This window comes from Oncorhynchus gorbuscha, linkage group LG03, assembly GCF_021184085.1.
Source record: "Oncorhynchus gorbuscha isolate QuinsamMale2020 ecotype Even-year linkage group LG03, OgorEven_v1.0, whole genome shotgun sequence".
NCBI classification, from domain to species: Eukaryota; Metazoa; Chordata; class Actinopteri; order Salmoniformes; family Salmonidae; genus Oncorhynchus; species Oncorhynchus gorbuscha.
This window is the reverse complement of record NC_060175.1, coordinates 77,436,669-77,448,991: the sequence shown is the minus strand read 5'-3', so window position 1 is coordinate 77,448,991 and position 12,323 is coordinate 77,436,669. Positions and strand designations below refer to the sequence as shown.

Here is a 12,323-nt window from a genome sequence, read left to right as displayed (position 1 = left end):
CGCATGGCTATCAACCTTCGCCTCACCAGAGTCCGTACTGGAGTTGCAGCGATGAGACAAGACTGGAACTACCAATTGGATACCACGAAAAGTGGGGAGAAAGAGGTAAGAGTTTTTTTTTAAAGGCAAACAGAACACACACCGACAACACTGTCCTTCATTCCATCCTAAACCAATGTTCATACTTTCCATTTCTCCCTCCTAACCATGACGGATAGGAGACTAAATTAAGTGACCGAGTACAGCAACCTATTTCCAACCCCTGTGTACGGTTATAAAAATAGGGAAATATTCTTAGGTGTAATGAGGGAAAATGAGAAGAGGAGATGGTGGGTTGTAAAGGGTTGGAAAGTATCCGGTAAATTTCTGGGAATTTTCCCATGGGAAATTAAGCCCTGGAATTTGGGGAATTTTGCTTAAATTCCTCAAAAACTTTAGCTTTTAACAGTGAACCTTCTTTGTGGGATACACATAAGGCAATTCTAGGTCTTGTGGCATATTTTGGTTAAACTATCCCCAATTCAATGGAATTGCAACCCTCTGCATGTACAGTGCATTCTTCCATCACATGTACAGCTGATTCTCAAGATCTTGCACACAAATGAGATGCTATTGAGCCCACACTACAGCACTGTCTGAGCCAAGGACTACAAGTTTTGATTAACATACTTGGTGGGGTGAATATATTTTATAAACTCAGCAAAAAAAGAAACACACCTTTTTCAGGGCCCTGTCTTTCAAAGACAATTCGTAAAAATCCAAATAACTTCCCAGATCTTCATTGTAAAGGTTTTAAAACACTGTTTCTCATGCTTGTTCAATGAACCATAAACAATTAATGAAAATGCACCCGTGGAACAGTCGTTAAGACACTAACAGCTTGCAGACGGTAGGCAATTAAGGTCATAGTTTTGAAAACTTAGGACACTAAAGAGACCTTTCTACTGACTCTGAAAAACACCAAAAGAAAGATGCCCAGGGTCCCTGCTCATCTGCGTGAACGTGCCTTAGGCATGCTGCAAGGAGGCATGAGGACTGCAGATGTGGCCAGGGCAATAAATTGCAATGTCCGCACTGTGAGACGCCTAAGATAGCGCTACAGGGAGACAGGACAGACAGCTGACCGTCCTCACAGCGGCAGACCACATGTAACAACACCTGCACAGGATCGGTACATCCGAACATCACACCTGCGGGACAAGTACAGGATGGCAACAACAACTGCCCAAGTTACACCAGGAACCCACAATCCTTCCATCAGTGCTCAGACTGTCTGCAATAGGCTGAGAGAGGCTGGACTGAGGGCTTGTAGGCCTGTTGTAAGGCAGGTCCTCACCAGACATCACCGGCAACAACGTCACCTATGGGCACAAACCCACCGTCGCTGGACCAGACAAGACTGGCAAAAAGTGCTCCTCACTGACGAGTCGCGGTTTTGTCTCACCAGGGGTGATGGTCGGATTCATGTCTATCGTCGAAGGAATGAGCGTTTCACCGAGGCCTGTACTCTGGAGCGGGATCGATTTGGAGGTGGAGAGTCCGTCATCGGACTGAGCTTGTTGTCATTGCAGGCAATCTAAACTTTGTCCGTTACAGGGAAGACATCCTCCTCCCTCATGTGGTACCCTTCCTGCAGCTCCTCCTGACATGACAATGCCACCAGCCATACTGCTCGTTCTGTGCGTGATTTCCTGCAAGACAGGAATGTCAGTGTTCTGCCATGGCCAGCGAAGAGCCCGGACCTCAATCCCATTGAGCATGTCTGGGACCTGTTGGATCGGAGGGTAACATGGAATGGTATTGTTTTTTTATTACATTTAAATAAATAAAATCTTTACAGGAAAATGCCATGGGCACTATCTGATGTGTGGAGACATTTCACTGCAGCTAATGTAGAAGGAAAAGCTGGGTACGTTTGCAAATACTGTGCCAAAACATTTGTTGAAGAATGCAACAAAGATGCAGAATCATCTGGCCAAGTGCATACAATTCCCTCAGCACTCACAACATCTGACAAAAGTCCCCCTAATTCTATTCGAGGTGAAAATGATGAATCAGACACCTTATCGGTAGCAACAGCTCATGGTCCTCCTGGAATCAGTTTTTTTGACTCAATGGAAGAACGTAGTCAGAGAAATGCTGATGAATGTCTTGCTTGAGCTTTATCTGCAACTGGTTTACCTCTGATGTTCACAGGCAACGTGTTTTGGAAGATATTTCTGAATGTTCTTCACTCTGCACCCTCCAACCTAGACATGCTTTATCTAATATTTTGCTGGATGCAGAGTTCAACAGAGTTCAAGTGACGGTCAAGCAAGTCATAGAGAAAGCTGACTGTATTGCAATCATCTCTGATGGGTGGTCGAATGTTTGTGGGCAAGGAATAATTAACTAGATCTCCACTCCTCAACCAGTATTTCTACAAGAGCACAGACACAAGGGACAACAGACATACTGGTCTCTACATTGCAGATGAGCTGAAGGCAGTCAATGACCTTGGACCATTGAAAGTATTATTATTATTATTATATATTAAGTATTTGCACTGGTGACAGACAATGCTGCGAACATGAAGGATGCTTGGTCTAAAGTGGAGAAGACTTACCCTCACATCATGAATCTGTTCCTCAAGGCACTGAAAACAATAGAAACACTCTACAAGAGAGCCAATGAAATAGTTAGGTATGTGAAGGGTCATCAAGTTGCAGCAGCAATCTACCTCAATTAGCAAAGCGAGAAGAATAAGCTGCCCGCAACACCCATTGACGTTGTGATGTCATCATGCTAGACAGTCTCCTGGAGGGGAAGGAGTCTCTCCAAGAAAATGGGGAGGCAGGGTAGCCTAGTGGTTAGAGCGTTGGACTAGTAACCGAAAGGTTGCAAGTTCGAATCCTCGAGCTGACAAGGTACAAATCTGTCGTTCTGCCCCTGAACAGGCAGTTAACCCACTGTTCCTAGGCCGTCATTGAAAATAAGAATTTGTTCTTAACTGACTTGCCTAGTAAAATAAAAGGTACATTTTTTTTATTTTTTAAATGGCCATATCACAGTCTGCCGATATGGACAGCCCCATCAAGAGCATCCTCCTGGATGATGTATTTTGGGAGAGAGTGGTAAGCAGCCTGAAACTCCTGAAACCTATAGCAGTAGCCATTGTACAGATTGTCTCCCTCAATGTCATCCTGTCTGATGTTCAGACTCTGCTTGCAGATATAAGATAAGAAATCCATACTGCCCTGCCCACTTCACTGTTGCTCCAAGCAGTTCTGAAATAACAACAAGGCCTATGGTGTCATCACTACCATGTCTCGCCACCTTGGCCTGGATGAGGGCAATGTTCTTGAGTCTGGCGAATTATACTTCCAAGCAAGGGCTTTAGGATGGAGATGCAATATGGCAGTCGTGCCAACATATCTCGTCAGCCACCTGATGGAAGGGACTTTGTGGCTCTTCCCCTGTTGCCTCCATCATCCTCCGAATCCCACCGACATCAGCCGCCTCAGAGTGTAACTGGTCCTTGTTTGGGAACACACATAACAAAGCACGCAACAGGCTGACCAATAAAAGGGTTGAAAAATTGGTGGCTATCCGGGCAAATTTGAGGCTTTTTGAGCCTGACAACGAGCCATCCTCAACAAGGTTGGAAAGTGACAGTGAAGATGAGGCCTCAGGCTGATGTTTAAGGAGGTGAACATTGAGGAGGTCCAGGGAGAGAGGAAGACAACCAAAGCGTTAGTTTCTTGACTTTCATTATATTTTCATTTCATTTTTTAGATGTATGTTGAAAACGTTTTTGGGACATGGAACATTGGGGATCATTCAATATTCCCTTTTGTTGTTGAGTGAAATCATCCCCCATGTGGAGAGTCAATTTCATTTAATTTAAGTTCAATTCGTAACTAAATAGTTTTATTTATTTTGGAAGGATACAATCATTTGCAATTATGTCTACTTACGATACGGTATATGTTTCTGTCTCCATATTACATGGTAAACATATCCAATGCAAAAAACATCTACATTTAAATGGTATTAATATTAATTTGCATGCATTGCTGTTAATTCCCATATTTTTCCCAAAATGTGCAACCCTAGATGTCACCCCTAGGGCTGTGGCCGTGATTAAATTTTGTCAGACGGTGATTGTCAAGCAAATAACTGTAGGTAATTGACTGTTCATTACCAAACACATTTAGCATCTCCTGGCTTCCACACATAGTCTACATGCCATTTAAAAAGATTCTAATAAATATATGTAATATAGCCTAAACTTTCACAATAAATCCATTATTTATTTTAGATCTAAAGAAGCATGAAGAAAATGTGGTCTATTTCAAAATAAAAAAAATTGCATACTCTTGAGTTGTCCTTACGTTAGGTCCTGATGTGGATATGCCAAATAGCTGCAGGCTTCATTTAGCAGACAAGATTTGCTTATAATTCCATGGGATTATTTTTATATTTTATAGTATGAAGAATACAATTCTCCTTGAGTGTGCTGCACAATCCGAAGCGCCTCTCACTCACAAGCCTCTCTGTCACGTTATCGGGTCTTTCTCACAGGCTACAAGTGAAGACAGACACATTGGGGATGCAAAGGCAAGTGTCCTTATCCAATTTTTAGGTTCATATTTAAGATATTGGAAGAACTGTCCACCTGTACTTTGTCAGCCAACAAGATGAGTAGGCCTAACGAACAGCAAAAGCACTTGCCTATGCCAATCTACTATCCCCCATAGTGCAAAAGTCGGCTATTCTATTCTGTGCAATAAATAAATATTCCAAACATAGGCTGAGACAGTTGTGGGATGCGATAGATCCCAGAGTAATACAACCACTATCAAAAAACAGTTTTAAGCAATGTGGCTAATGCAACAGATCAGAACGTTTAGTTTAAAATCTTGATAAACGATTAGGCTATTTCTTCACATTATAAGCACAATAATGCGCACATGGTAGTAGGCTAAAAGTGCAAATGTTCTATTAGCAGGAAAACGCAATCAAAAGTGACCACAAATGCAATTATGCATGTAATTATTTTCTTATAAAAAAGGTACATTTTTAATGGTGAAAATGTTCTTCTCCAAACTTGAAACACAAGCACTGCTAAAAATATATATAAAATTATCAAATGAACCTACCGTTAACACGGGCACCCTCAGATATCATCCTAACCAACTTGCCCTCTAAATACATCTTTGCTGTTTTCAACCAAGATCTCAGCGATCACTGCCTCATTGCCTGCATCCGTAATGGGTCAGCGGTCAAGGGACCTACATTCATCACTGTCAAACACTCCCTGAAACACCTCAGTGAGCAGGCCTTTCTAATCGACCTGGCCGGGGTATCCTGGAAGGATAGTGATCTCATCCCGTCAGTAGAGGATGCCTGTTTTTTATTTTATTTTTTAAATGTCTTCCTCACCATCTTAAATAAGCATGCCCCCTTCAAGAAATGTAGAACCAGGAACAGATATAGCCCTCGTTTCTCTTCAGACCTGACTGCCCTTATAACCAACACAAAAACATTCTATGGCATTCTGCATTAGCATCGAACAGCCCCCGTGATATGCAACTTTTCAGGGAAGTTAGAAACCAATATACCCAACACAGGCAGTTAGAAAAGCCAAGGCTAGCTTGTTCAAGCAGAAATTTGCTTCCTGCAACACAAACTCAAAAAAGTTCTGGGACACTAAAATCCACAGAGAATAAGAACACCTCCTCTCAGCTGCCCACTGCACTGAGGATAGGAAACTCTGTCACCACCGATAAATCCACTACAATTGAACATTTCAATAAGCATTTTTTCTACGGCTGGCCATGCTTTACACCTGGCTACCCCTACCACGGTCAACTGCACCGTACTACCCACTGCAACTCGCCCAAGCCTTCCCCCCCTTCCCAAATACAGTCAGCTGATGTTCTGAAAGAGCTGCAAAATCTGGACCCCTACAAATAACCCGGGCTAGACAATCTGGACCCTTTCTTCCTAAAATGATCTGCCGAAATTGTTGCAACCCCTATTACTAGCCTGTTCAAACTTTTTCGTGTGGTCTGAGATTCCCAAAGATTGGAAAGCAGCTGCGGTCATCCCCCTCTTCAAAGGAGGGGACACTCTAGACCCAACTCTAGACCCAAACTGCTACAGACCTATATCTATCCTACCCTGCCTTTCTAAGGTCTTTGAAAGCCAAGTGCAATCTGGTTTCAGAGCTGGTCATGGGTGCACCTCAGTCACGCTCAAGGTCCTAAACGATATCTTAAAGCCATTGATAAGAAACAATACTGTGCAGCTGTATTCATTGACCTGGCCAAAGCTTTCGACTCTGTCAATCATCACATCCTCATCGGCAGACTCGATTACCCTGGTTTCTCAAATGATTGCCTCGCCTGGTTCACCAACTACTTCTCTGATAGAGTTCAGTTTGTCAAATCGGAGGGCCTGTTGTCCGGGCCTCTGGCAGTCTCTATGGGGGTGCCACAGGGTTCAATTCTTGGGCCGACTCTTCTCTGTATACCTCAATGATGTCGCTCTTGCTGCTGTTGAGTCTCTGATCCACCTCTACGCAGATGACACCATTATGTATACTTCTGGCCCTTCTTTGGACACTGTGTTAACAACCCTCCAGACGAGCTTCAATGCCATACAACTCTTTCCGTGGCCAACTGCTCTTAAATACAAGTAAAACTAGATGCATGCTCTTCAACCGTTCGCTGCCTGCACTTGCCCACCCATCCAGCATCACTACTCTGGACGGTTCAGACTTAGAATATGTGGACAACTACAAATACCTAGGTGTCTGGTTAGAATGTAAACTCTCCTTCCAGACTCACATCAAACATCTCCAATCCCAAGTTAAATCTAGAATCGGCTTCCTATTTCGCAACAAAGCATCCTTCACTCATGCTGCCAAACATACCCTCGTAAAACTGACCATCCTAACGATCATCGACTTCGGCGATGTCATTTACAAAATAGCCTCCAATACCCTGCTCAATAAATTGGATGCAGTCCATCACAGTGCCATCCGTTTTGTCACCAAAGCCCCATATACTACCCACCACTGCGACCTGTACTCTCTCGTTGGCTGGCCCTCGCTTCTTTATGTTGCCAAACCCACCGTCTCCATGTCATCTACAAGACCCTGCTAGGTAAAGTCCCCCCTTATCTCAGCTCGCTGGTCACCATAGCAGCATCCACCTGTAGCACACACTCCAGCAGGTATATCTCTCTGGTCACCCCCAAATCCAATTCTTCATTTGGCCACCTCTCCTTCCAGTTCTCTGCTGCCATTGACTGGAACGTACTACAAAAATCTCTGAAACTGGAAACACGCATCTCCCCCACTAGCTTTAAGCACCAGCTGTCAGAGCAGCTCACAGATTACTGCACCTGTACATAGCCCATCTATAACGTATCCCAAACAACTACCTCTTCCCCTACTGTATTTATTTAGCTCCTTTGCACCCCATTATTTTTATTTCTACTTTGTACATTCTTCCACTGCAAATCTACCATTCCAGTGTTTTACTTGCTATATTATATTTACCTCGCCACCATGGCCTTTTTTTTGCCTTTACCTCCCATATCTCACCTCATTTGCTCACATCGTATATATACTTATTTTTCTACTGTTTTATTGACTGTATTTTTGTTTTACTCCATGTGTAACTCTGTGTCGTTGTATGTGTTGAACTGCTTTCCTTTATCTTGGCCAGGTCGCAATTGTAAATGAGAACTTGTTCTCAACTTGCCTACCTGGTTAAATAAAGGTAAAATAAAATAAACATTTGCCAGTTAGGCTCTACACCCCTTGAAAAGCGATTTAATGTGCTAAATTCGAACAAGTTATTTGGCCACTTAAGTTACAAACCTTGATACAAACCGTATTAAAACATATCGCACAAAAAAAGGCATTCTTTCTTATACTGGTCATCATTCACAAGTGGTAGGCTAATATTGTCACCCATCAGACTATTCTTGATTTAATGTTGTCTTTACCTACAGTACCAGTCAAGTTGACACACCTAGTCATTGCAGGTTCTTTATTTTTACCATTGTCTACATTGTAGAATAATAGTGAAGACAACAAAACTATTAAATAACACATATGGAATCATGTAGTAACCAAAAAAAAGTGTTAAACAAATCAAATGAGATTCTTCAAAGGAGCCCCCCTTTGCCTTGATGACAGCTTTACACACTCTTTGCTTCTCTCAACCAGCTTCACGAGGTAGTCACCTGGAATGCATTTCAATTAACAGGTGTGACTTGTAATAGTTAATTTGTGGATTTTTCATAGTTCTTAATGCATTTGAGCCAATCAGTTGTGTTGTGACAAGGTAGGGGTGGTATACAGAAGATAGCCCTGTTTGGTAAAAGACCAAGTCCATATTATGGCGAGAACAACTCAAATAAGCAAAGAGAAATAACAGTCCATCGTTACTTTAAGACATGAAGCTCAGTCAATCCGGAAAAACTCAACTTAGACTATTTCTTCAAGATGAAACTGGCTCTCATGAGGACCGCCACAGGAAAGGAGGAGTTAACTGCACCTCAGATTTCAGGCCAAATAAATGCTTCACAGAGTTCAAGTAACAGACAAACCTCAACATCAACTGTTCAGAGGAGATTATGTGAGTAAGGCCTTCATGGTCGAATTGCTGCAAAGAAACCACTACTAAAAGGACACTAATAATAAGAAGAGACTTGCTTGGGCCAAGAATCACCAAGAATCCTCCGGTCTGCAGTCGAAAGTTTAGATTTTTGGTTCCAACTGCTGTGTCTTTGTGAGACGCAAAGTAGGTGAACGGATGATCTCCGCATGTGTGGTTCCCACCGTGAAGCATGGAGGTGGTGGTGTGATGGTGCTTTGCTGGTGACACTGTCAGTGATTTATTTAGAATTCAAGGCACACTTAACCAGTATGTCTACCACAGCATTCTGCAGCTATACGCCATCCCATCTGGTATGCGCTTAGTGGGACTATCATTTGTTTTTACAACAGGACAATGACCCAACTCACCTCCAGGCTGTGTAAGGGATATTTGACCAAGAAGGAGAGTGATGGAGTGCTGCATCAGATGTCCTGGCCACCACAATCACCCGACCTCAACCGAATTGAGATGGTTTGGGATGACTTGGACCACAGAGTGAAGGAAAAGCAATCAACAAGTGCTCAGCATGTGTGGGAACTTCTTCAAGACGGTTGGAAAAGCATTCCAGGTGAAGCTGGTTGAGAGAATGCCAAGAGTTTGCAAAGCTGTCATCAAGGCAAAGGGTGGCTACTTTGAAGAATCTCAAATATATTTTGATTTGTTTAACACTTTTTGGGTTACGACATTATTCCATATGTGTTATTTCATAGTTTTGTTGTCTTCACTATTATTCTACAATTTAGAAAATAGTAAAAAAAATAATGAATAACCCTGCAATGACTAGGTGTCCAAACTTTTGACTGGTACTCTATACTAAATAATATATGTATGACATTTGTTTTGATTTAGAATGGACCATTATCATGCACCTGTATGGAAACAGGGGCAGCTGGGGAAAAAAATGTAATCATGTAATCTATGCAATTAAATAGCAAATGGAGGACACTTTCCACATGGTTCATTTTCATGCCAGCCAGGTAGGCTTTACTTCTGTTGTAAAATATAAGCATTGTGCTTAATATTGGGAAAGTTGAAAAATAAATATAGTAGGTCTAGCCTGTAGAAAGTTGATGGGAACCTCGTCTTTCTATTAGCGGCCATCAGTTGGTTTTCTCACGCAATTGTATAACCTATAGAAATGTAGAGCAACATGAGCTCATGGGCTGTTTGATGAGATTTTCGAACACATTTGCATTGATGTCAGAGTGATTAGAGCGACAAAAAAGTGCTGAGCACCAGGAAGTTAGCAAGTTTGGTAGGCTACCAATGACCAGCATCAGAGCTTGGAGAAACCTAATTACTGTCAAATCAAATCCAAGTTTATTGGTCACATACACATGGTTAGCAGATGTTATTGCGAGTGTAGCGAAATGCTTATGCTTCTATATCAGACAGTGCAGCAGTATCTAACAATTCCACAACAAGACCTAATACACACAATCTAATAAAGGAACGGGATGAGAAGTATAAAATATATGGGCGAGCAGTGACAGAGCGGCTAAGATGCAATAGATAGTAAAGAATAGATAGTGAAGGATACAATATACAGTGCATACATACGAGATGAGTAATGCAAGATATGTAAACATTCTTAAAGTGGCATTATTAAAAAGTGACTAGTGTTCCATTTATTAAAGCGGCCAATGATATCAAGTCTATGTAGGCAGCAGCCTCTCTGTGGAGGTGGTGGCTGTTGAAATATCTGATGGCCTTGAGATAGAAGCTGTTTTTCAATCTCTCTGTCCCAGCTTTGAAGCATCTGTACTGACCTCACCTTCTGGATGGAAGCGGGGTGAACAGGTAGTGACTTGGCTAGTTATTGTCCTTGATGATCTTTTTTGCCTTCCTGTGACATCGGGTGTTGTAGGTGTCCTGGAGGGCAGGTAGTTTGCCCCCGGTGACGCATTGTGCAGACCGCACCACCCTCTGGAGAGCCCTGCGGTGCAGTTGCCGTATTGTGACTAAACGGTCATGTGGAATTTGACTGCCTTCATGACTCGTGACTGCCAGTGTGGCGGTAATACGGTCACTGCAACATCCCTCGTCACCCCTCATCCATAGGGCATGCGTTGCCATGACGTCCTTGCTCTCTGCTGACGAGACGAGGAGTAGATAACAGAGAATGCTCTATTGAGCACACTCAAGATTCAACGCAACTCCCTACCTGCTGCTATATTTAGCTCCAGCCCTTGATGGGATTGGCAACTTGCAAGGCTGTTTATTTTCTGTTCCATTAATGCCTGGGTCTATCCGTCTCGGAAATCGTGAAGACGAGGTAGACTTCGAAATAAATGATGCTTCAGAAGCCAGCTGAGGCGCAGGATGTTCATTTAGGAAGCCGAATAGCACTGAAGGACTGGGAGAGGAGAGTCATTAACGGAATGAGATCCAGCAAGGCTTCTCTCAAGGCCCCTGTAGGTGGTTAGGTTGGCTGTATTACACTGCAAAGCCTATGGGTTGTTAGGATTCAGTGAATACATCCACTGTCTAATAACAGCAATCTACAGCACACCAACCCAGCGGACACGAGTGGCTGAGCTAACAACATACAGCGCCCCTGTCAAATCTGCCACAAGTATTGCTTGGCCAATCAATCACCAATCAGAGAAGTGTCTTACAAGGTCGCATGAGAGGAGAGAGTGTGCGCGTGGAAATAAGTCAACCATGTATCATAAGGAGAAGGAAACAAAGCTAACTATCAGGTAGATAGATGCACATTACAATAGCTGTGTTTACACAGGCAGCGCAATTCTGATATTTTCAATTGTGAAAAAAGATCAGAATTAGGCTGCCTTTGAAAACACAGCCATTATCACTTACCATGATGGTGTTGGTCAGATTGCCACCCAGAAACCACAAAACAACTGTGCTTTCTCCAAAGACAAGAGTAATTAGCACAGCATCAAAGCTGCAACAATCTCACAGACTGACCAGCCTAACGTAGACAACACACTCCTGGCCAATAGGCCCTAGATCCAGAGAGAGCAGTCTGGCCTGGACCCAAATGTGCCCAGCCATTCCATGATATTTTAGGCACATTTCATACATCTAAGAGATGTTTGACTCACCTGACAGTCAAAGTCCTGGAAGTTCCGCCCATTCTGCAGAGAGAAGAACATTTATTGATGAGTTTAAGTCATAAACGAGTGCCAGATCTCTTAACCTTCTAATCTAGAGTGTGAGAAAAAGAGAGCCGAGTAAGCACGAGGGTAAAAAGCTCCTCTTCTCTCCTCATTCGTTATCCCTCAGTACTCCATTCTGCTCCAAGGCCTTCTGAAGAGCCTGTAGAGCCACAGCCTTCACTCGGAGGCTGAGGGGACCACGAGCCGTCTCAGATCACTGTGTAGAGTAGATTACCTCTAGTGGCTGATGCCAAGTCCTGCCTCTCTCTCTGTGTGTGTGTTTCACCCTGTGTTGTTTGTGTCATTACTGTCCTCATACTGAGCCCTCCACCCACCCTCATCATTAACAGTGATGTACTGCTGGAGAGGAGAGTGGAGACACTGAGCAGATGTCGCAGAGCTAATACAGGATCATTACTGCAGACCCTTACACAGTCAGAACAAACATGCTCTCACTCACGGTCACATTCCCCACTACAGTTAGTCAGGCCATATCTAACAAGGCAGGGTCAAGGGGTTTAAGCTTGAGGAGTGGTTCAAGTGC

At 43.1% G+C, this 12,323-nt stretch overlaps 1 protein-coding gene across 5 annotated transcripts in view; it reads right to left on the bottom strand.

Moving 5' to 3' along the window:
* The window catches only part of LOC124031951 (protein NDRG3-like), a 63,936-nt gene that overhangs the window by 26,759 nt on the left and 24,854 nt on the right, over positions 1-12,323 (bottom strand). For all 5 annotated transcript variants that reach the window (XM_046343798.1, XM_046343802.1, XM_046343800.1 and 2 more), the window contains exon 3: positions 11,726-11,758. In XM_046343798.1, the coding sequence (XP_046199754.1) occupies positions 11,726-11,758 (33 nt within the window). The remainder of the gene's footprint in view (positions 1-11,725; positions 11,759-12,323) is intronic.